This window comes from Oryx dammah, unplaced genomic scaffold (genome assembly GCF_014754425.2).
Source record: "Oryx dammah isolate SB20612 unplaced genomic scaffold, SCBI_Odam_1.1 HiC_scaffold_27, whole genome shotgun sequence".
Lineage (NCBI taxonomy): Eukaryota > Metazoa > Chordata > Mammalia > Artiodactyla > Bovidae > Oryx > Oryx dammah.
Window position 1 is genome coordinate 569,539 of NW_024070211.1, and position 22,545 is coordinate 592,083.

A 22,545-nucleotide genomic window follows, 5' to 3' on the forward strand; every position below is an offset into this window, starting at 1 on the left:
TGTGTGTCTGTGCACCTGTGTGTCTGTGTGTGTACGTGTGTGTGTGTGGAGGGGCGGGAGGCAAAGAAAGGACTCAAACCTATTGAGCCCTACCGTGTGTGTGTACGTGTGTGTACGCGTCTCTGTGTCTGTGCCCGTGTGTGTACATATGTATCTGTGTGTACGTGTGTATGTACCTGCGTGTATCTGTGTGTGTCTGTGCACGTGTGTGTACATATGTATCTGTGTGTACGTGTATCTGTGTGTTTCTGTGTATGTGTGTGTGGGGGTGTGTATACGTGCGTGTGTGTGTGTGCAGGGGCAGCAGGACCAGGGGAGGACACAAACCCACTGAGCCCTTCCGGTCGCCCTGGCTGGAGTCTTTCTTCCTCCATGAAACGGGCCTTCGGGGCTGACCTGCCCCTCCGCCCTCAGGAGCGCTCACCCAGCGGGTGGGCCCCAGGCTGTCATCCTGCCCAGCCTCGCCGCCCTCCTCTGTCAGCTGGGGTGACAACTACCGCTCGGAGGGAACCGCGATGATACTTGAAATGTCTGAAGAGGACCAGACCGGGAGCAGGAGCCCAGCAGAGACGCCCCAGCGGGGCCGCCGGGCACCCTGCCCTCTCGGGGCCGCCCCACCAGCAGGACCTACCTGTCACCATGACGGTGCGGATGCGGGTCTTGCGCAGAGCCTGGATGACGCCCGGCGTCTGCGGCTTCAGTAGGTTCCGCAGGACCAGCAGCCCCAGGAGACTCAGCTCCTGCTCCACAGCGTTCCTGAGGGGCAGGCCCGGGTCAGAGGCCGCGCGCCTCCCCAGCCCCCGCCGGGCGCCGGGCCTGGCTCTGCGAGAGGCGGGTGCTCGGTCCCTACCTGGGCAGTTGCTGAGCGGCTTCCAGGCTGGCTGTGATGGGCAGCGGCTTACCGGCGAGGGCCACCACGCGGTAGCCCGCGGCCGTGTAGCTCTGCAGCCTCAGGGCGAAGTCGGCGGGCACTGCCAGGGGAGGGGCGGGTCAGGGGGCGGGGGCGGGGGCGGGGCGCCCGCCGACCAGAACCCCGGGGGCCCCTTCACCTGTCGCGGGGTCGCAGAGGCTGGCCACCAGCTCGGGAGAGCCCTTGACGCAGGCCTCGGGCTGGGCGGCGCCCGGCCAGGCCACCACCACACTCATGCGCTGCAGCGCTGACAGGAAGGCGAAGCGGCCGAGGATGCTGACGGGCGCCGGGGGCTCCTGCAGGGCGGAGGGCAGCTGAGGGCTGACCGGTGGGCCCCCCACACCCCTCGCCCCACGGGCAGCCCCGAGACTCACCATGCCCTGCAGGTGGGGCTCCTGGAGCGGGGGTTTCATCACCGCCAAAACCTGGGTCCCAAATGTTGAGTCTGTAATTGGCCCCTCCTCCAGGACCTGGGAGGCAGGCAGAGGATGCGGGGATCAAGGGGCGGGGCGCTGGCTTGGCCTGGGGCAGCCAACCCTTGGCCCCGGGAAAGAGGCAGTAGGAGAGACTCGAGTTAGAAACATGGAGGACTTCCTTAACGGGAGGCTGGATGGAACAGACGTCACAAATGTGGGCTCTGGAAGGACCCAAGTTCAAACTCCGGCTTTGCCATTTACAAGCTGGTTGGTGACCTTGGACACATCATTCCAAATCTCCCTGTTTCCTCCCGGTGAGGCAGCTTTTAAGCTCGCCCCCCGAGATGAGACCCCTGCAGCAGAGCGCTGGCGTGGGGTTAGCACAGCCCGGGGCCACTTGGTGGCGGGTAAGAGAGAGACCCCCTGGGAGCCCCAAAAATGGAGATCAGAGGGGCTCAGCCCTGGTGGGCTCACCCTCTGGCCCGGGTGCCCAGAGACAGGGGGCCAACCTGCTTGGGCTCCTCACCCAGCCAGTCGACTCCACCATCTTGAGGTCCATGGGGTCGCCCACTGGGGTGTCCCGCAGCCGGCTGAGGGTGTGGCAGCTGACCAGTGCCCGGAGCAGGGGACCCACGGGCAGGCGGCGGGGCTCCGAGACCAGCGGCAGGAACTCCTGCCCCTCCAGGGGCACCACCCCCATCACATCCAAGCCATCTTCAGTGAGGGTACCCGTCTGCAGGGAGCAAGCGGGCAGGTCAGTGGCGAGTTCTAGGTGAGCTTGGTCCTGCGGCGGTGGGCACCCATGTCCCCGGTTAGGGGGGCCCCTGGGAGCCCCAGGAGGCAGGGCTGGAGCCAGAAGAGGTCTCCGTGCTTCCAGACCTTTGGTCAAGCAGGCCCCTCGGCCAGGATGCCCCACCCCGCCCCCCGCAAGCCCCGGGGCTTCTCTGTCTGGCATCATTCCCTCCAGGGAGCCTGCTTGCTCGGGGCTCCCCCCAGCGGCCTCTTTACTACCCCGCCACTTGTCCACTGTGGGACCAAGAGGAGCTGGCTGTGCCCGGCTCCCAGGGAGATGAAGGAATGGATGAATGGGGTGGAAGGATTCCCACGTTTTCTGCACCGTGTTTCAGCGGCTCAGTTCCACACTGGCCCTTTCATGAGCCTGGGAGCTCTGCAATCTGACCATGCTCCATTCTTTCAGTTTAAATAACACCCGGGGCTTCCCTGGGGGTGCAGCAATAAGAACCCGCCTGCCAGCGCGGGGACCTCGAGTTCGGGAAGGTCCTACATGGCGTGGGCCGCTAAGCTCGTGCGGCACAAGTACTGAAGCCGGCGTGCCCAGGAGCGTGCGGTGCGGCGGGAGAAGCCCCACAATGAGAAGCCTGCGCACCGCAGCGAGAGAGCAGCCCACTCGCTGCAACAAGAGAGAGCATGCAGCCACAAGGACTCATCGCAGCCAAAAAAACAGCTGCGCAGATAATGTCCAGCCTGCTCACCAGGGCCCGCCAGCCTTCGATCAGTCAGGGCTCTGCGGGTTTCGTCTTCACTGTTTCCCACAGTCTCTTCCTCCAAGGAGCCAGGAGCCACACGGCTTATCCCCTCCGCCCGGCCAGCCCTGTCTCATCGCGGTGTGGGCCACCCCTCAAAGATCAGCGCAGGACTCAAGGAGCCTCGACTGCCCTCTCTCTAAGGGCGTCCCCTGCTGCCTCCCATGTACCCCCTCTCTTCCCTCCCGAGAGCCCATCGCCATCTGCAGCTCTCCATGGTCCTTGGTTCGCTCATCCTGGTGGCGGGCACATCTCTGAGGGGCTGACTGCCGGATCCCCTGTGGTACCCAGGGGCTTCCCAGGTGGCGCTAGTGGTAAGGAACCCGCCTGCCGATGCAGGAGATGGAGGAGACCCAGGTTCCATCCCTGGGTCGGGAAGGTCCCCTGGAGGAGGGCCTGGCAACCCACTCCAGTGTTCTTGCCTGGAGAATCCCACGGACAGAGGAGCCTGGCGGGCCACGCTCCGTGGGGTCACACAGCCGCGCACGACTGAAGCGACTCTGCACGCACACTGGGCACCCAGCAGGCCTCAGTGGTCTTCAAGCAAATTAGGTGATTTCGGACACTCTGCATTTCAGACCCTGAGCAGGACACAGGTGGGGCTGAGGGTGGACGGCGCCTCTGAGTGTCTCCATCCCAGGACCCAAGGCGGTTGCCGGTGCTCAGAGAAGGGCCCATGGGCCGGCAGTGGGGACCTGGGTTCAGCAGGCGCTCGGTCAGCACTGCGGGGTGAAGGGTAGGGGTGTGTGTGTGTGTGTGTGTGCGTGCCTGGCCATGACTTTGGCGTCCCCGCGGCCCCTACCTTGTCGAAACACACCAGCCGGAGCTTGCCTCCCAGGTTGATGCGCTGCGGCTGGATGCAGAAGACGCCCTGGCTCTCCAGCCGGCTCTGGGCATACAGCACACACATAGTCATGGCGGCCGGCAAGGCGGGCGGCACGGCCACCGTCACCACGTCCAGTGCCCGGATCACGATCTCGCCCAGGGGCACCTGGCGGGAGGCACTGTCAGGGCCAAGGGCCAGCCCGCGTGGGCTCTGGGCCCCACAGAACTCCCCCCCCAGCCCCCAGGCTTACCTGGTTGCGGAGGAGGATAACGACGCTATAGATGGTGCCAAGCAGAGCTGGGGAGACAGGAGGGGCTCAGCGGGGCTGGGCTGGGGCTCAGGGCCCCCAAAGGGCAGGGCGCAGGGGGCCACTCACCCACAACCGAGAGGGCGGCCACGAACTTCATGCTATGCTTGTAGAACTTGAAGCTGAGCGGCCGGGGGTGCAGGATGGAGCTCACCAGGCCCCCCTTGGCCGTGCAGAACCCTGGGAAGGGAAGCAGGGGTCAGGAGGGGTCACCTGGCCCACCCCACACCGCCCACAGCTCCGGGGTCAGCGATCGCCCAGCTGAGGACCCACAGCTCCTGCCCAGACTTCACAGGTTTACTCAACACAGAATCAGTAACACCAGCTACAAGCTGGGTGGTTTACTTCAAATCCAGATTGCAGCTTTGGCTGAAAAGTCCAATCTCGTGACATTGGGTCCCCTTCCCACGCGGCAGGGGCCTTCCAGGGAGCACAGGGCTGCTCTCTCCCTCGGGGGGCTCCTTCCTTCTCACCAAGGTCCCGCCCACTGCACCCAGCCAGCCCGCCCAGCTCTGTGTCCCCTCTCCTCTGGCTGCTGACCCCAGCGTCTCTGTTTGGCCCTCCGCCTCGCACCTGTCTGCGTCACCACTGCCAGAACGTGGGGTCCCACAAAGGCCCGGGCCTGCAAGATGAGGGTCCCGCAGAAGAGCGTGTGCCGCCGGTGGGCCTCTGGGAGGTAGGGCGCCGGGCCCTCGGGCAGGGCTGTCTTCAGCACTGGGATGCTCTCCCCTGGGGGGGTACGTGGGGTGAGGCCCAGGCAGCCCCTCCACCGACCAGACCAAGCCCTAAGCAGAGAACTGTTACAGAAGCCCTGGGCCTCATTTAGCTCTTCTAACTGCGTGTGAAGGAGTCACTGCCCCCATTTTACACAGAGGTACACTGAGGCCCAGAGCGCGCAGAAGACACAGGCACAGCGGGGCAGTCTCGGTTCAGGAGCCGTCTCTCCAGGGAGCTGGGAGTAGTTGCGGGGCCAGGCTTGGGGGAAGGCACTGCTGTCTGTCCACTGGGATTATTTTGTAACCAGCTGTGTTACTTTTACAACAAACCGCCAAAGGGATTGACTCCAGCCCCAAGCCGGCTGCTGGTGAAGAGCAGCAGGGCCTCCCCCGGGGTCTGTGGGGCGGGAAGGGGTGAGGTCAGGACGGTTACCTGAGAGCAAAGGGGAACAAGAGCTCCAGCTAAGACGGTTCTGAAAAGCAGAGGAGCTTGGCGGCGGGGGCGGGGGAGGGCCGGGGGCGGGGGGGGGGGGGCCGGGGGCAGTGCCAGGGGCAGGGGCTGACCTGTCAGGGAGCTCTCGTTGACCACGCACTCGCCGGCCACCAGGGCCGCGTCACAGGGCATCAGGCCGCCCTCCTGGGGCAGCACCAGGCAGTCACCGGGCACCAGCTCGCTGGAGTCCACCCACTCCTCTGCAGGCAAGTGGGGGTCAGCAGGGGTCGGGGCGGGGCGGAGGGGGTTGGGTGGTCAGCAGGGGCCAGGGCGGGGCCGGAGGCCACTGGCTCCTCCCCTCCGCCGGCTCCTCCCCCCTCAGCCTCCTGCCTCCCCCGCTTCTCACCTCCCCCAGGCCTGCAGACGCACACCCGTACAGACAGCTGGACCATGTCCCTCAGGGTCTGGCTTTGCTGTGGGCAGGCGGACAGGAGGGCGCGGGTGGGTGGAGGTCCCAGGACTCCCGCCCCGTCCCCGCCGCCCCGCCCACCCACCTTTCTGGTCCTGTAGACGGACAGGCAGATGGAGACTGCGGAGACAGCCAGGATGCACAGGGCGTACCAGTAGTAGCGGTCGGCCAGCCACAGCGCGACGCTGAGGGCCTGGAACCCGTAGTAGGGGTTCAGTGCCTATGGGCGGGTAGGCAGCGTCAGGGCCCAGGGTCCCCGGGGGGGGACCAGCCCCGGAGCCGAGGGACCGACGGCTCCAAGGATGCAAGCCAGGCCCATCTCCTGGTCGGTCCCGCACGACTCCCTTGGCCGCGCTCCCTGCTCTAAGGGGACACAGGTCTGCAGGCCAGGCCCCCGCCACGCACACTGTCCGCCTGTCACACGAGAGTGAGGGCAGCTCCGCAGGCTGCCGCCGCCAGCTCCACCGTGCCGCGGGGGCGCCGGGGCACCAAGGCTGAGTCTCTGCCTGATGCCCCACACCCCGCGCGGCACCGGGCTCCGGGCCTCCCCTCTGTCTCGCCGGCTTCCGCCCCGGCTCAAGGGCCGTGTCAGCCCGTACTCTCGGTCTGTCCGGCACTGGCTTCCCTTTGACCCTGTGTGACCCTGGCCGTGTCTTCCCTCCTCTGAAGCTCCGGCTCCTCGCGTGTGAAACGCGTCCCTGCCGCGAGGCTGCTGGAGCAGGAAGGTGGGCAATGCACGCAAGGACCCAGGCGCTGGAGCCCAGCTCTCGGCAAAGCGGGAGCCCCGGCCGTGTGGGGTGTCTCGGCCTCTGAGCCCAGCCCGGACCAGAACTTCCGATCCCTCTCCCTGAGCCGACCACAGAGGGATCTGAGTCATCTCCACTGTGGAGAAGAGGCCGGCAGGCAGGACCTGCCTCTGCTAAGGGGCCCAGAGAGGGCAGGTCCCTGGTCCAGGTCACACAGGGCCAGAGCTGGGGCGAGGCTGGGACAGCCCTACCTCGTCCACCAGCAGCTGGGGATAGGACTTGACCGGGATGCTGATCACGTTGGGGCCGTAGACGGCCTTCCTGTAAAACGAGTGACAAAGCCGTCAGATGGGGGGTGGGCAGTGGCAGCTGGACCCTCCGGCAGGGACGGAGCGCCCCACTTCACAGGCGGGGAGACTGAGGCCAGGGAAGGCAGGAGACTGCCAGCAGGCCACGCCCTGGGGCGCAAGACAGAGGGCCGGCCCCCAGGCAGGCCCCACCTCACAGTGTGGTCCTGCAGGCTGAGGCCAGCGCTGGCGCGGTGGAGGTCATCACAGGTGCGGCTGTGGTCCAGCAGGCTGCGGGAGCGGAGAGGGGCTTGAGCGGGCGGCAGGGGCTGAGTTCTGTTCCCCTCCTCCTGGCCCACCTCTGCCACCCCAGCCCCGGGGAGAAAGCGCGTCCCGCACTAACTCTGGGCCTGAAAGAAGTGAATGTGTCAGTCGCTCAGTTGTGTCTAACTCTTTGCCACCCCGTGGACAGCAGTCCGCCAGGCTCCTCTGTCCAAGAATACTGGAGTGGGTTGCCATGCCCTCCTCCAGGGGATCTTCCCGACCCAGGGATCGAACCCAGGTGTCCTGCACTGCAGGCAGATTCTTTACTGTCCGAGCCACCAGGGAGCCCTAACTTTCCCCTTTGTCCCTCTGATCGGGCCTCAAACCCTGTCACCCAAGAAAAACAATTAGAGATGACGAAAATACTTAGCAGGGACAACAGCTGCTATCGTTCAGTGACATTGAGTGCCGCGATTATTTACTGACATCAATGCCAGAATGAGTGGCAAACGACACGCTGTATAACGTTTTAAGCATTGTTACCAGCCCTGCGTTAACAGTTTGTATGTCTGGCACTCTGATTTTGAAATACATATGTATATAGATAAAGCTGGCATAAATTTTGCTAAAGCAACTATATTAAAAAAAGATGCCGCCTTAGGTAGGTCACTTCGCCTCTCTGGCCTCAGATGTTCACGTGCAGGATGGAGCCGGGGACAGCACCACCTCCCGGGGCTGCGGGTGGGGTCAATAGGGTAAGTTCTGCACAGTGTTCGGACGGCTCCTGGCACTGACGGAGCCACGAACACCGCGGTGACTCCCGTTCTCCTCTCACAGCCGAGGCTCCTGGGGGCATCCGTGCGCCTGCTGGGCGCTCACCTCTGGGCTGTGCTGCCTTTTACCAACCACCTGTGGTGGCGGCAGGGCTCCTGCTGGCTGCGTGAGCACGCTCTGCCCAGGACCCAGGAAGGCCGGAATCACGCCCGAGTTAGCGGACTCCACGACCAGTAACGGCCGAGAGAGTACGGGTATGGCCCCCTGGCTTGCTCCTTGGGTGAGGGCACCCCCAGGCGTGTGTGCATCACTGGCTCAAAGGGGCCCCCGAGCCCTGCGTTCCAGGCACCCACGATGAGCCCCTTCACTGCCTTCTCCCTGCCTCCCAACCCTGGTATCTCCTTCCAGCCTCCCTGCACCTGAATCCTGTCTTGGAGTCTGCTTCTCGGGGCTCAAACTAAGACATAAAGTGAGCTCATGTTTCTCAAGCCCTTAGTAGGTGGCAGAGCAGCTACAAGACCCCGCTCTGTGCCAGGAGGTCCACATCCAGGGCGGGCAGTCTGCTCACAGCGGCGCTGCCACCACGGGCCGGGTACTGGGCCAAGCCTTGTGCCCCAAGCGTGTGCTTTACATTCCAAACAGAGCCAGGATGGGGCTTCCTTGGTGGCCCAGCAGTTGAGAGCCCTCCTGTCGACTCAGAGGACACAGGTTCGAGCCCTGGTCAGGGAAGACCCCACGTGCCTGGGGGGCAACCAGGCCCCTGCTCCCCAACAAGAGAAGGCGCCGCCCTAAGGAGCCCATGCGCCCCAACTAGAAAACAGCGCCCCCAGCGGCGAAGACGCAGCATAGCCCGAAATAAACAACCTCAGAAAAACTCTGGAACTCGAGGCCAGGATCCCCTTCACAACTTATTTACAAACAGAAACCCTGAGGCCCTAACAGGCTCCGTGACCTGCCCGGGGTCTCAGGGGGCCAAGGCCCGGAGCTGAGAGCGGAGTCCACGCCGGGCTGTCCCCACGCCACCCCCTCTGCCCGGCCCAGCGCCGCCCCGGTGCCCACCTGACTTGGCGGAAAGCCTGCTGGGTCTCTATCCAGACGTAGCGCTGGCCCCGGAAGACGTAGTAGCGCAGCCTCCGCTGGAGGGGAGACAGAGAGGGGCGTGCGCGTGTGGGGCGGCCCCAGGAGGGTGTGCGCGTGGGGGCTGCGGACAGGGGCCTGCCTGAAACCTGAGCCTGGGGGGCGGGCGGCAGGCAGGGGCCCCGGAAGAGGGGTGGGAATGGAAGAGGCGATCCACCAGGGACTCCCTGGGGCTCCAGTGGCTTGAGACCCCTCGCTCTCAGCGCAGGAGCTGGGATCCCATCCCTGGTCATGCAACTACGAATAGAGCCTGCATGCTGCAACTGAGGGCCAGCGCAGCCAATAATTAATTTTTTTAAATGAATAAAAAATAAACTAATTAATTCAAAATAAAAAAGGTGATCAGCCAGTATCCTGGCCTCTTAGGAGAACCAGAGGTGCCCGGAGCACAGCGGAGGCCAGCTCTAATTGCAGAGGGTGTGAAACTGGGCCCCGGGACGGGCAGGACGTGTCTGGAGCCCAGCCGTCCACGTACCCGCTCTTCAGGCCTGTGGAGCCGCACGGTGTCCTTCCAGGCGTCCTCCAGCTCTGCCCCCACAGCCGCCCGGCTCCGGCCATCCTCTGCCTGCGTCCGTGGGGGCGGCTGCAGACTGCGGAGGGGCTGGGGTTACTGTGGACCCCGGGCCGGCCCAGCACCCGCCTGTCCTCAGTCACTGAGCTCCCTGGGATGGGAGGCCCAGGTCGGCGCCTTCGCGGGAGGAGAGCGGGAGCAGGGCTCCTGGGAAGGGGGACGCGGCTGCCTCACCTGTCCGCACCGACGGCCTCCGTCTGCACTTGGACCGTACAGAGCTGCCAGGAACTATCCTGGAATACGGAGGCGTGGACTCGGTCCGAAGTGATCCCTCCCCTCCCCGGCCCCACCCCACGGCCAGGTGGTCCCCGCTGGAGGAGGCAGGGATCAAGGCTGCGGGGGGACCTCCTGGGAACCACCCGCCCTGCCGCGTCTGCCCACTGCTCAGATGGGAAGGCTGAGGTCTAGGGAGGAGACGCGCCCGTGTCAGGCCCCACAGAATGTCAGCAGCCAGGCTGGGCCGGGAACCCAGGCGTCCTGCACCCCCGAGCCCGAGGCACTGCCACCCCTCCCGCTCCAGGCTCGCCCTGCCCCCACCCGCTCACCTCTCTGTCTCTTGTTTCGATGACGAGTGTTTCGGCGCGGGCCAGGGTGCAGGGCCGGAGCCGCAGCCGCACCCCCCACAGGGGCTTCCACCGGAACAGCAGCAAAGGGAGCCCCGCCAGCATCCAGACCACGGCGTGGTAGCCGATGGCCCTCCATGGACCGCCACAGTAGCCGCTGAGCCTCTGCACCGCGGGGCAAGGCCAGGGCAGCTGCACGGGCTGGCCCACTCCACTCGGAGCTTGCCCGCCCCTCCTCATGCACGGGCACGCGTGTCCAGCCACATCCGACTCGCTGAGACCCCCAGGTCACGGCTGCAGCCCGCCAGGCTCCTCTGTCCGTGTCCTCTGTCCAGTTCCTTCCCAGGGGATCTTCCCGACCCAGGGATCGAACCCGCGCCTCCCGCGCCTCCCACCTCTGCAGGCAGGTTCTTAACCACTGAGGCCCGGGACCCTCCCCCCACCCCGCCCCCGCCCCGCCTCCACATACCTCGGATGAAACTGAGGAGCTGAGGGGATCTGTAGATGTCTCGATCGTCAGGGTCCCATAGCCGGCGGGCGTGCTGCCCACGAGCGGGCTGCTGTCTGTGGGCAGAAGGGGAAACGTCCTTGGTGGCGGGGCTTGGCCTCCTTCCTTAAACAGGACTGAAGCCAACACACCCAGCAACTCAGGCCTTTCTGGCCCTGTTCCCCGCGTCCTGCTGGCTCTCGCTCACAGCACCTTGTTTCCTTGTCCCCCTGGTGAATTCTGACGGGCTGTGGCCTGGAGTCAGGGCCGGGGCCCGCCCGGCTTCGCCAGCACCCATACACCCAGCTGTTGCCTTCCTGGGAGCTCTGTGCCCCACTTTCCACCTGGTCTCCACCCCAAGGGCAGGGACAGGGCTCTTCATCCTTCATTAACCTTCCTGCCCAGCACAGCCCTGGCCGTGAGGAGACGCTGAGAATCTGGACCAATAAAACGTAAAGGCAGCCTCACTGTGGAGGTGAAATGAGGGAGGAGGAAGGAAGAACCCCGTCACTGGGGGGTAGGCTGGAGGGGGGCATGAGCTGAGCAAGCCCCCAGGGCTGGAGGAGAGACGCTACCACGTGCCAGGGCCCAGAGGAACAGCGGGCAGCTTCCTTCTGTGAGGAAGGGGCCCATTTTAAAGATGGGTAAACTGAGGTTCAAAGAAGTACGGTGGGCATTTCTGCTGCAGAAATCATTCTTTTTCTCCTGCTTCCCCTACTGTAGAGCTACATTCCTAGCACAGCAGGCAGACAGGGGGCGATCTGGGGCCCTGCAAGGGGCAGGACTCAAGGCTCATGGCTTCTGCCAGGGTTTCTCCAACTGCGGTCCCCAGACCTCTCAGAGAAGCTGTTAAGACATGACGATGCCCAAGGCCCTCCCAGACCCGCAGGCATGAAGGCGGTGGTGCTGGGCAGCAGCAAGTTTCCCAGGAAGAGCTTGCTGCGGGGGGTGGAAAGCCGGGCAGGTGGGGAGCAGCCTGCTGAGTTTCTGGGCTCCCTTCCCTTCCTCCCCAGACAGAGCCCTGCAGAGGCCTGAGCTAAAGGTCCCACCCAACAAACCCAAGGTTTCTCAGGCAGCTGATCCTGTCACAACACCCCAGCCCCTCAGGGGCTCTGCCCCCAAACACTCGGGTTCCTGCAGCTGCTCCAACCCCCGAGGCAGCCAGGAGGGTCAGTGTTTCCCAAGGACCCACAACGAGTGGGCTCCGCTCCCGTTCCTTCTTATGTGGGTAACACAGTGACCCTGCCAAGTGAGCGCAGTAACTATCCCCTTTTTACAGAAGAAAGTTAGGCTCAGAGAGGTTAGGTAGGATTTTAAAGCCCATCAGATCAGACCAGACAGTCTGTTCTCTCCTCTCCAGCCCCAACGCCTCCACCTAAGGGTGGTGGTAATAATTACTACGGTAATGATCAGAGTCAGAACTGCCGACGTCCATTAAGCACCTCCTGGGTGGCCAGAGTGGCTCACGCCTGCCACAGGAAGGGGCTGCTTTCATTCCCCAGCAACACGAGGAGGAGCTGCTTCGTACGAACGGGGGAGCTGACGCTGAGCCACAAAGGTCCCCAAGCGAACGGTGGAGCCAGGAGGTCACGGCCCAGACCCTGTGTGCGGGGGCCAGTGGGCACCACCGGAGAGCAGGGCACATGCCCGCACCGCCTGAAGCCTCTCTCAACAAGAGGACCCAAAGCTACACGGAGCCAGGCTCCACCACAGCCAAGCCACCCGGTCACCGGGCGGCTCAGAAAGCCATGGAGCCGCCACCAGCTCCAGGAAGGGCCTAGTCGCTGGGGAATACACAGAGAGAGAGACAGACAGACAGACAGACAGACACAGACACACAGACAGACAGACACAGACAGATATACACAGACACACAGACAGACAGACACACACACAGAGACACAGAGACACACACACACAGAGATATACACAGACACACACACACACACAAACACAGACATGCACAGACACAGACACAGACACACACAGACACAGATACACAGAGACACGAAGCCTGCAGCTCTCAATCATCACACACACACACACACACACACACACGAAGCCTGCAGCTCTCAATCACCTGTGCCTGGTCAGCCTCCTCCGGGCCCGCAGAGACCCCTGGGGGTGGTCCCTTTTGCGTTCTGGCCCCAGCCCAGCCCGGCTTTTGAGGGACGCTTGTCGGGGTGTCATTTCCTGCCTGTCCTGATGGCAGCACACAGATGAGAAAGGGCTGAGCCCGCTCTCTGCATGTGTGCGGCCCTCCTCTCTGCTGTGAGTCTGTGTGTGTCTGTGGCTGCAGGTGGGAGCAGGCGGCTCGCCCTGGGGCAGGACAGCAGGCACTCAGGACCCATCCGGCCTGGGCCCCTGACAGGCCCAGCCCTTTTCCTGTCCCCGCTGGCCTTCCCACCAGAGCCCCCGCCAGCCCTGAAGACCTGGCTCCTGAGGGGCCAGCGTCAGCGGCCTCTGCCCTTTAGGGCTGACCGTGGGCGTAAGGGGAAGAGCCCCTTACGGGCGAATTCCCTGGCGGCCCAGGGCTTAGAGCTCCGTGCTTCCTCAGCAGAGGGCACTGGCTTGATCCCTGGTTGGGAAACTAAGATCCCCTGCAAGCTGCAAGGTCAAAAAAAAACCCCCCAAACCACAGAGGGGGCAGGCCAGGCACCGTTCAAGGGCTTGACACACTTTGATTCACTCAGTCCTCACCGCTCTCAAGTGGGGACTGCTTTTATTCCTATTTTACAGATTAAGACACTGAGGCCCGGAGAGGTGGAGTAAGTCGCCCAAAGGCACACAGCCAGTGTGTGGTGGGATGTGATCCAGGGAGTGTGATCGTAGGGTCTCCGCTCTTAACCGCAGCTCCATGCCTGCCATTGCTGTCGTCCCCATCGGTAACTGTGGCCCTGGTTCTTTCACAAGGGCCTCAGCCTCTCTGGCTTACCCCTCTCCAGGATCGTAATCCTGAGGCAGCTGGCCCAGGGGGTGTTTGAAGTTCCTGAAGCGTGGCCTGCAAGTTCCTGAAGCGTGGCCTGTGCAGGAGGGCGTCACCAGCTCCTCTGCCAAGGAGGTGTGGCTTCTGCCCTGACCCATTTCTCGGGCTCCCTTCCACACTCCCACCACCCCGTCTGAAAACCCACAGCTGATTGTGCGCTCAGTAGCCGCTCCCTGGCCTCCACGCCCCCAGGCCAACGGCTGTGCTGGGGACCGGGCTGCAGCGTGGTGCCGACCAACTTGTCTCACGACTGGAAAGGGCATTATTCCAAAGTCCTCTCTGCCCACTTCGTGCCTCCGCTGAGAGCAGCGTGTCAGGCCTGCACAGGCATCGCCCGCTCCTGCTCGCAGCGCCTGGGACCCACTGAATGAACCAGGCTGTGAGTGAGGGCTGCGCGCCCCACTGACGTAACAGGGCCGGGAAGCAGCAGGGCAAGGGCCACCGAGTCCCTCTCCCACCCTGCGCCAGCTGGCAGGTGCACAGGGACCAGCCTCTTCTTGACGGGCCCCGCTAAGCCCACCTGGAGCTGCCCTCAGCATCTCGCTTCCCCCAGGATCTTTAGTGTTCCCTCTGGAAGTTCTTCCTTGTGTCTGTCACACACTCATCACTTCTCCCAGTCAACCTGGAGAAGGAGGAAGGCAGCTTGAAGGAGGAAGTCACATCTGTGGAACACTCTAGATTCCCAGCAAGGTCAAGCCCAGGGCCTGCTTTTGCAGAACACCTGTCAACATACTCAGAAGGCTTTGTTTATCTCTACTCGCATCTGAGGCTCCCCAGGGATGGCACAGGAAGGTCAGGGCAGTGTCTGATCTCTTTTGGGACCACTAGCTGCTTGAGATGAGAATACTTTCACAAATGACGGCATTGCTCTTCTCGATAACAGCAACCGATCTTCACAGGTAACCCCCTGACGGAGGGACTATTATCCCATTTTACAGTTGGGGAAGCTGAGGAACACAGCTTCAGGGTCCCTTGCGCAGGCTCATAGAGCTTGAAAGAGAAGCTGGAAATGAGTGGGTCTGAATGAACACATTCCTTCCATTCACCCTCACAGCCACCTCTCAGAAAGTAAGGATTAGGATTCCCATTTCAGTGAGGCTCAGAGAGGTTGATCAACATGTCCAAAGTCACACAGCTCCAAGTGGTCAAGACTAGACTTGAACCTAGTCTGACTCCACAGCCCCGGGGCAATGCCACGAGCACTGCCGAGGAGCACTGCAGAGCCGAGGGACTGGAGTCAAAGCCGTTTGGGAACCTCTTGTTTCCTGCGGAAGCGCCGGTTTCCTGCGGACGATCGCGGAGGCCTAGGGCAGCCTCCTCCCTTGCCGCGCGCGCTTCTCCTGCAGCCCAAGAGCTCCTCTCCGGGGCCAGGCTGAGTCAGGCACAAGCTGCCAGGAGCTCCCTGATCTGAGGATCTGGGTCCGAGAACCACAGCCCCTCAGCAGGTCTGCACTCTGCAGTCGGGGCTGGGGGAGTGAGGTGGGAGACAGGAGGGAGAGGCCCGAAGGGTCTGAAGCTGCAGAGACTGGGGCGTTGGTGGCCGTGGCTGAGAGATGAGCCCTCTCTAAACACCGGAGGTCTACTGGTGCCCTTCGCAGCAGACGGGAGTTAAATTAGGTGGCCTCCAGACATACGGCTTGGGACAGGTGACAGGGACGGTATGGTCCCTGGACCAGGGCACTGAGCCTTCCTCTGGAGGCCTGGAGTGACATTTGTACCCCAGGACACTCCAGTCCAGAGATTCAGGAACCCTTGGCTCCTCCAGCTCCATTCATTCATTCAGCCCAAAGGAACACCCGCTCAGAGGCCCGGACGCAGCGACCTCCACGCTTCTCCCATCTGGACGCCGGTCTCCGCACCGGGAGGCCCGCGCCCCGGTTAACCCTCTGCACGGCGGCGCCGGGCGCTGAGCCGCCGGGGCTTTAGGAAGGAGCCACCCCGGGCTCCCGGCCTCTCTGGGATCTGGAGTCGGGGCGGGGGGTGCCCGGCGCAGGGTTTTCGGTGGGGGGTGGGGCGGTGTCCGGGGGCCGCTCCCGCGGTGGGGTCTCCCAAAGGCAAGTGGACCGCGCCCGGGTCCCGTCTGCCCCGGCGGCGCGCTCACCTGCGCTCATGGCGGCTCCTCGCGCTCATCGCCGGCACGGGCGTCGCGAGGCCCCGCGGCAGGGGCTAAGGCGGAAGGCCGGGGGCGCGGGGCGCGGCGCAGCCGGGCCGCCCGCAGCACCTGCAGGACCGGGAGGAGGGAGCGGCGGCCACGGTGCCGCAGTCGGCTCTGCGCCCCCCGCGCCCCGCCCCGCGCCCGCCAAGCCCCGCCCCGCGCCCGCTAAGCCCCGCCCCCTGCGTCCGCGCGCCCCGCGGGCCGCCGGGACTTGTAGTCCGAGCTGGCCCCGCCGCCCCGGGCCTGGGCTGCCGGAGGCAGAAGCGAGAGCCAAGGGGCAGAGGCGCACAGAGAGGGGAAGACGGAGACGCAGGAACACAGGCGCACTCAGAGATCTAGTGCTCGGATGCGAGCGCGGGTGCGCCCCCTGCCCTCCCGCCCGGAGTCGCGCACAGGGTTGCGACGCAGCTACACAAGGGCGCCCGGGAAAGCAGCCACGGCCTTGTTACACAACCACCTCAGACACACACGTGGGTTCGCACACACAGGCTAGACTCCCAGGACCCAGACACAGCTCAGAGTCACACACAGAGGTGATGCTTAGACACCAGGCACTCACACCCGGGAGCCTGGCCCTTAGGAGACACACAGGTAAGACCAGGCCGGCCCGCCCCCCATTAGGTACTAGGCACGCTGGTTCAAGCTGCGCCCCCTCTTCTAGGCTCTGTGACCTCGGGCAAGCCACTGAGCCTGGGTCTCGTTTCTTTTCTTTTTAAAGCATAGTTACATTTTATTTATTTATTTATTTATTTGATGAGGACTATTTTTAAAGTCTTTATTGAATTTGCTACGATGTTGCTTCTGTTTTGTGTTGCTTAGCTTCCGACCAGGGGTGGAACACCCGCAGCCGCCCGCCTCCAAGTTGAAAGGCGAAGTCTTAACCGCTGGACCACCAGGGAAGTCCCCCTGGGCATCATTTATTGACCTTTAGGAGGACGATGACATGAGCAATGCCTGCTTGATACTGTTGTGAGGCTTCCAAGAGGAAAAGCATGGGAAGCACTTGGGACGATACCTGGCACCGCGGGAGAAACGTCAGCGGAAGAAGACACACCTGCCCGGAGACTCACAGTCTCAGAAACACCCCTACAGAGGTGCGTGTGCCCACGGGCAGGCGCTGCAGTGATGTGCAGAATGCTTCTAAAATGCCAGGGAAATGGCAGAGACGGGGCTTCCCTGGCGGGCCAGTGGTTACGAATCTGCCTTGCAGTGCAGGGGGACACTGGTTGATCCTGGTCCAGGAAGATCCGACATGTCTTGGAGCAACTAAACCCACGCCACACAACCACTCAGCCTACATGTTACAGCTACTGGAAGCCATGTGCCTAGACCCCTCGCTCTGCAACAAGAGAAGCCGCCACAGTGAGAGGCCTGTGCCCCGCAACTAGAGAGGCGGCCACAGGGAGCCTGCGCGCAGCAACAGAGACGCAACACAGCCAAAGATAAACAGATGAGAATTTAAAAATGAAGAAGCAGCAGAGGCATAACCTGGGTCTCAGAAGCCTCTCAGCACGACTGCAGACAAGCCTGCACAGGTGGGAACAGGGAGCCCCGAAAAGCACCAGGACCCTGGGCTTGTATGCGGCGTTAGCTCATACATAGTGACAGGCACAGACATGGTGTCCCCTGACCTGGGGGTTGGTGGCTTCTGGACTAAGGATCTCCAAAGGATTAGAGACCCCGGGCTCTAGGGCAAACCAGGAAGGATCACATAGAGACTAGAACTGGGCCCAGGGCACCATTACACATTTCTGCAAAGCTGGGAGCTGCTCTCGGAGCTGGGAATAGAAGGGCGAACCAGCAGACATAGGCAGCAGCCACGGGCAAGCAGAGGAGAACTCCAGAGTAACCTAAAGCGGAGAGGGCTGCAAGGAGGCAGAGCCTTGATGAGGAGTACTGTTGTGGGGAGAGACTCCAGGGGAGGGCAGAGGAGGGCAGGGGAGGCCTCGGCAGTGTCTGACACAAACCAGGGACTCCGTCCATATGCTTGACAAAGGGGTGGGTGTTGGCAGGGCTTGTTGATGAGTGGGAGGTGGAGGTGCAGGGATGGAGTCAGAGGTGCCTCCTCGCTGAGCTTTGCTCTGAGCAGGTGGGGGGCAGTGGAGCCGTTTGCTCAGCTGGGGCTGGGGGAGCAGGCTGACACTGGGGCGTGGGGCGACCCATTTCTTCTGCTGACGCCCCAGGGAGGGCAGCCTACTCCTCTGAGTCCCCATTTCCTCCTGCAGAACTTAGCTCGGTGCCAGTGCAGACCGCTTAACCAGGGAACCCTGATTTTGGTGGCAGGCTGGACGTCTGGTTTTGTTAGGGGAAGCACACTGATTGAAACCAACCGCCCACCCTGGCCAGGCACCATAGTAACCATTTGCATGAGTTATTTTATGACAGGAGATCCTGATAAGGAATACACTAATAAGCCACCACCAACCGGAAGAGTTCAGGAAAGGTAGAAAGGAGACACCGCGTGTCCGTCCACTTCCCCGAATCCCTCTCACTAGCATCCATGTTGGCTGAGCAATGATGGAAAGACTCTGAATTAGAATGATTGGCCAAAGACCACCCGGAAACTATCCCATCACCATAAAACCCGAGACTGTGAGCCGCGCAGCAGAGCAGTTCTCCTGGGTTCCCTCACCCTCCTGCTCTCCACCCAGGTGCCCTTTCCAGTAAAATCTCTTGCTTGGTCAGCACACGTGTCTCCTCGGACAATTCATCTCCGAGTGTTAGACATGAGCCCAGCTTCGGGCCCTGGAGGGGTCCGCCTTCCTGCAACAGTCTTGCACAAATGGCTTCTTCAATGCCCCTGCCAGGAGGCTGAGTGGTGCTGTGGCCGGGGCTGGGCCTGGCTCTGGGGAGGCCTGGGTTTGGTGCACGTCAGCTGCGTCTACTGTGAGAGCTTTAAAAAGCCACCTTCCCTCTCTGAGCCTCTCTCCTCTGTGAAATGAACGCTTTTCAAACGAGGTGGCAGGAGCCAGCTGCTTTCATGAGGTCCTGGCGCTGGGCTAAAAGCTTCCGAAAAGCAGGGCTTGGGGACTGCATGTCAAGATCTGTGCCTTATTTTTTGTATTGCTCTTTGGGGCTTCCTTGGAGGCTCAGATGGTAAAGAATCCACCTGCAATGCAGGAGACCCAGGTATGATCCCTGGGTTGGGAAGAGCCCCTGAAGAAAGGAATGGCCACCCCTCCAGTATTCTTGTCTGGAGAATCCCATGACAGAGGAGCCTGGCGGGCTACAGTCCACGGGGTCACAAAGAGCCGTACACGACTGAGGCACTAACTCGTTCATTTTCACTTGGCATTTAAGACACTCCAACCTCTCAGCCATCTGGGAAGGAGCCACAGCTGCCAGATGGTCCACGGTCTTTATGGGAGGAGGCCAAAGGAGGCTTCCTTCCAAACCACAGAGGATCTGTGAGGCCCTGCATCTGCCCAGGGTCACCTTTGGGGAAGCGGCTCTCCCTGTGGTCACCGGGTGGTCTGCGGGCTGGGACCCAGGGAGGAGGTTCCCTTCTGCGGCTGCTGCTTCCTCGGGGACCCACCGGAAGGACATAATATGCCTGGTTCTGTAACCGGATGGGGTAAGGGAGCCCTGGGGAAAGAACGTCAGGCATGGCTTTCTTGACATAAGAGAAGCCATTTTGGCCCCAGCCGTTCTGTGAATAAGCCTGCCCACGATGCTTGCCCTAGACCAGGTCTCAGTAACTAGTGATCTTAAGGGAACAAAAGAATAAAGGATTGTTATCAGGCAAGAGAAGTAATACTAGCAAAGATAATACATCAGTTATCAATGTCAACTTCTGTGTCAGTGGTGGTGATTAGCCTGAAATGCTCAACCACCAGATCAGCTGGAACCTGATGTCGACCTTTCCCAACTCTTGTGACTTCAGTCAACTAAAGCTTGGACTCTGTTGACTGTCCAAGCCCCTTCATGAATATGCGTGAACCCTTAGCTTAAAACTTCCCTAGTGTTGCTGTTTGGGGAGATGCTGCTTTGGGGGGTTTCTCTTTTCTCTGCAAGGAATACATCTTTCCTAATCTTGATGTTTTGGTCTGACAATCCCCAAGAGGCAAACCCAGTTTTCGGGACTGGTTTACCCTAGAGCATTGCCAAACTTCTCAATTTCCCTGGTTTCACTACATCTTTGCAACAAAAGGGATTTTCTCATGTAGTGACAAACCCCGTGACAAGATGAGGGCTGTCTAGACAGATCAGGTGGAGTTTCAGCAGTCAGTCTGGTAGTTTCCTGGGCAGGGAGGAGGCGGGTGTCAGTGGCACACCCTCCTGGCACCCAGCCGTCAGGGCAACATGGGCGATGAGAAGCGAGCATTATTAGTCTTGCCCAGACAGCCCGCCCTCTGCACAGGGGGTCGCCCACTCTGGCCACGTTGGAAATACACCAGCTGTGACAGTCCTGAGGGGCTGGTGCCCAAATCTTGCAGGATCTCAGTTCCCGAATCCAGGGATCTAACCTGGGCCCTCTGCAGTGAAAGTGGCGTCCAAACCACTGAATTCATCACCTTGGGAATGTGATTCAGCCTTCCACACAGCAGGTGTTTGAGACAAACCAGTTACTTGAGTTTACAGAGCATTTGCTCAACTGCAAGCTAGAAGCTTTTTTTACATTACTAGTTTTTAAACTCATATGTGTTAGGTATTTATTTTTGAAGTTCTTTTCAGCGTAACTGAAGTGTAACTGAAAACAGTGTGAAATATTTAAAGGGTATGATGTGATGATTTGATATACATTGTGAAGGGGTTTTTCCCTCATCAATTCAATTAACACATTCATACCTCACAAACATTTTTGGGGGGATGGTAAGAACTCATATTTATTCTTTTTTAAAAAAGATGCTTATTTATCTATTTTTGGCTGTACTGGGTCTTGTTGCTGGGCCAGGATTTCTCTGGTTGTGGCGAGTAGCGGCTGCTCTCTAAGGTACACAGGCTTCCCCTGCAGTGGGATCTCTGGCCGTGGAGCGCTGGTTCCAGGGCAGGGGGCTTCAGAGCGCATGGGCTCGAGAGCGCAGGCTCAGCGGTCGTGGTGCCCGGGGACCTGTGGTGTGCGGGCTCTTCCTGGACCAGGGACTGAACCAACCTCCTTTGCATTGCAAGGCAGATTCTTAACCACTGGACCACTAGGGAAGCCCCCCATTTATTCTTATGGAGACTTTACCCACAATTCTGAGAGGCGAATGCTCTTAATTCCCATTTTACAGATAGGAAAATAGAGGCTCAGAGGTTCAACAACTTGCCCAAAGATGGGGTAAGAAGAGGTGGCTGGCTTCAGCCCTTAGGGAAACTCAAAGCATTCCACAGGATGCCTTTCTGCACATGAAAACACATCATCCGGACACAGTTAGGGCACAGAAGTAGCGTGAAGGACAGACACCGGCCCTGTTCACGTCTGCAGCTTTACTAGAAAAGTCTTTGTGACTTAAAATAGAACATTTGCCTGCAGTCCAATTGAAGATTAGATAAGCAGTAAATTAAACAATCAGTTGATAACGTATTCTAATTTAGCTCAAGTTTAAATGGGGTGAGAGAACGATCTATGCTTGCAAACTTGACGACCGACAAAGCTGATTTGAAGTGGCAACTCCCTGCTTCTTGTCAGTAGCTGGCTGGTGCAGAACTCATCTTTAAAGCCATTAAATTAGTCCCAAGAAAACCCATCTTTCCCTACAGGTCTAGAGATTAGAAGCAAAATAAAATTATCCAGGAATGTGACCTCCCCCCGAGGCTGTCAGAAATCAGTTAAGTGTGAACAGACCTGGCAGTTTTTGCCCTACTGCCGCCCAGCCCGGGATACGGAGGGCTGTCTGAGGTTTTCCCGATTCTCACTTCCAAACCTGGAGCTTGAACATCTGAAGACTGTGTGCTGCGTGTCCTTACTGAGGTGGCCAACAGTTCTGAGATGCTAACGTTAGGGTTTCCCTGGTGGCTTAGACAATAAAGAATGTGCCTGCGGTGCAGCAGACTGGGGTTCGATCCCTGGGCTGCTAAGATTCCCCAGAGAAGGAAATGGCCACCCACTCCAGTATTCTTGCCTGGAAAATCCTGGACAGAGGAGCCTGGCGGGCTACAGTCCATGGGGTCGCAGTCGGGGACGACTGTGCAACCAACACCTACACAATGTAAGGGCAGGGGGCGACAGAGGATGAGGTGGTTGGATGGTGTCACTGACTCAGTGGACATGAGTGTGAGCAAGCTCCGGGAGACAGTCAAGGACAGAGGAGCCTGGCGTGCTGCAGTCCATGGGGGAGCGGATATGGGCACGAGCGAGTAAACAATAACAGCAGCAAATGGAAGGGCGAAGATGGTGCTTCCTGAATTTCTAGTAATTTAACGTTTGTTCCTTGTTTCTTGGTGACCTTGGCTCCTAGGCAGGAGGGGACAAGCCTTGCCCCTCACCTCTTGCAGTACCAGACGAGTGCCTTTGAACTGTCCCTTTTATTTATGGCCTGCGCTTTATTTATGGGCTTGGTCTTCGTGCTGCACATGGGCTTCCTCTGGCTGCAGGAGCCTGGGGCCTCCCTGTGGTGACATCCCTGGTTGGGGGCGCAGGCTCTCAGGGAGTGGGCTCTCGAGCACAGGCTCAGTAGCTGTGGTGTCTGGGAGGGACTGCCCCTCGGTCTGTGGGATCTTCCTGGATCTGGGATCGAAATTGTGTTCCCAGCACCTGCAGGCGGTCTTTTTATTCCTTGCGTGACATATGGGGTCTTAGTTCCCACCAGGGATCAAACCCGTGCCCTCGCATTGCCAGTGTAGAGCCTTAACCACTAGACCACCAGGGACGTCCCACAGCTGGCCGATTATTAACCAGTGGACCACCAGCGGAGTCCAAACTGTCTATTAAAGCCAGAAATGCCCATTAAGGTTCTTTCTCAGTGACTCAGACATTTTTCTTAGCCTTTTGATACAAGAAGCCTTTGTTTCCAGGATCTCAGTGCTACAACT

At 60.7% G+C, this 22,545-nt stretch overlaps 1 protein-coding gene and 1 long non-coding RNA gene across 2 annotated transcripts in view; one reads left to right on the forward strand and one right to left on the reverse strand.

The window, feature by feature from the left end:
- ATP13A2 (ATPase cation transporting 13A2) overlaps positions 1–15,716 on the reverse strand; it is a 25,002-nt gene extending 9,286 nt beyond the window's left edge. The window contains exons 1-20 of the mRNA XM_040229398.1: positions 15,538–15,716; positions 10,433–10,527; positions 9,946–10,128; positions 9,575–9,633; positions 9,305–9,419; positions 8,752–8,828; positions 6,868–6,945; positions 6,619–6,688; positions 5,707–5,841; positions 5,559–5,625; positions 5,284–5,412; positions 4,577–4,732; positions 4,073–4,183; positions 3,947–3,993; positions 3,673–3,861; positions 1,853–2,059; positions 1,285–1,380; positions 1,050–1,206; positions 851–971; positions 632–756 (exon numbers count right to left, since the gene is read on the reverse strand). Coding sequence (XP_040085332.1) covers positions 632–756; positions 851–971; positions 1,050–1,206; positions 1,285–1,380; positions 1,853–2,059; positions 3,673–3,861; positions 3,947–3,993; positions 4,073–4,183; positions 4,577–4,732; positions 5,284–5,412; positions 5,559–5,625; positions 5,707–5,841; positions 6,619–6,688; positions 6,868–6,945; positions 8,752–8,828; positions 9,305–9,419; positions 9,575–9,633; positions 9,946–10,128; positions 10,433–10,527; positions 15,538–15,547 — 2,227 coding nt within the window. The 5' untranslated portion in view covers positions 15,548–15,716. The remainder of the gene's footprint in view (positions 1–631; positions 757–850; positions 972–1,049; positions 1,207–1,284; positions 1,381–1,852; positions 2,060–3,672; positions 3,862–3,946; positions 3,994–4,072; positions 4,184–4,576; positions 4,733–5,283; positions 5,413–5,558; positions 5,626–5,706; positions 5,842–6,618; positions 6,689–6,867; positions 6,946–8,751; positions 8,829–9,304; positions 9,420–9,574; positions 9,634–9,945; positions 10,129–10,432; positions 10,528–15,537) is intronic.
- A 73-nt stretch (positions 15,717–15,789) lies between these two features.
- On the forward strand, positions 15,790–20,306 carry LOC120854954. Its single transcript, XR_005719109.1, has 3 exons — positions 15,790–16,182; positions 16,411–16,685; positions 17,977–20,306. It is a non-coding gene; the product is annotated as an uncharacterized LOC120854954 (long non-coding RNA).
- Positions 20,307–22,545: the final 2,239 nt, after the last annotated feature.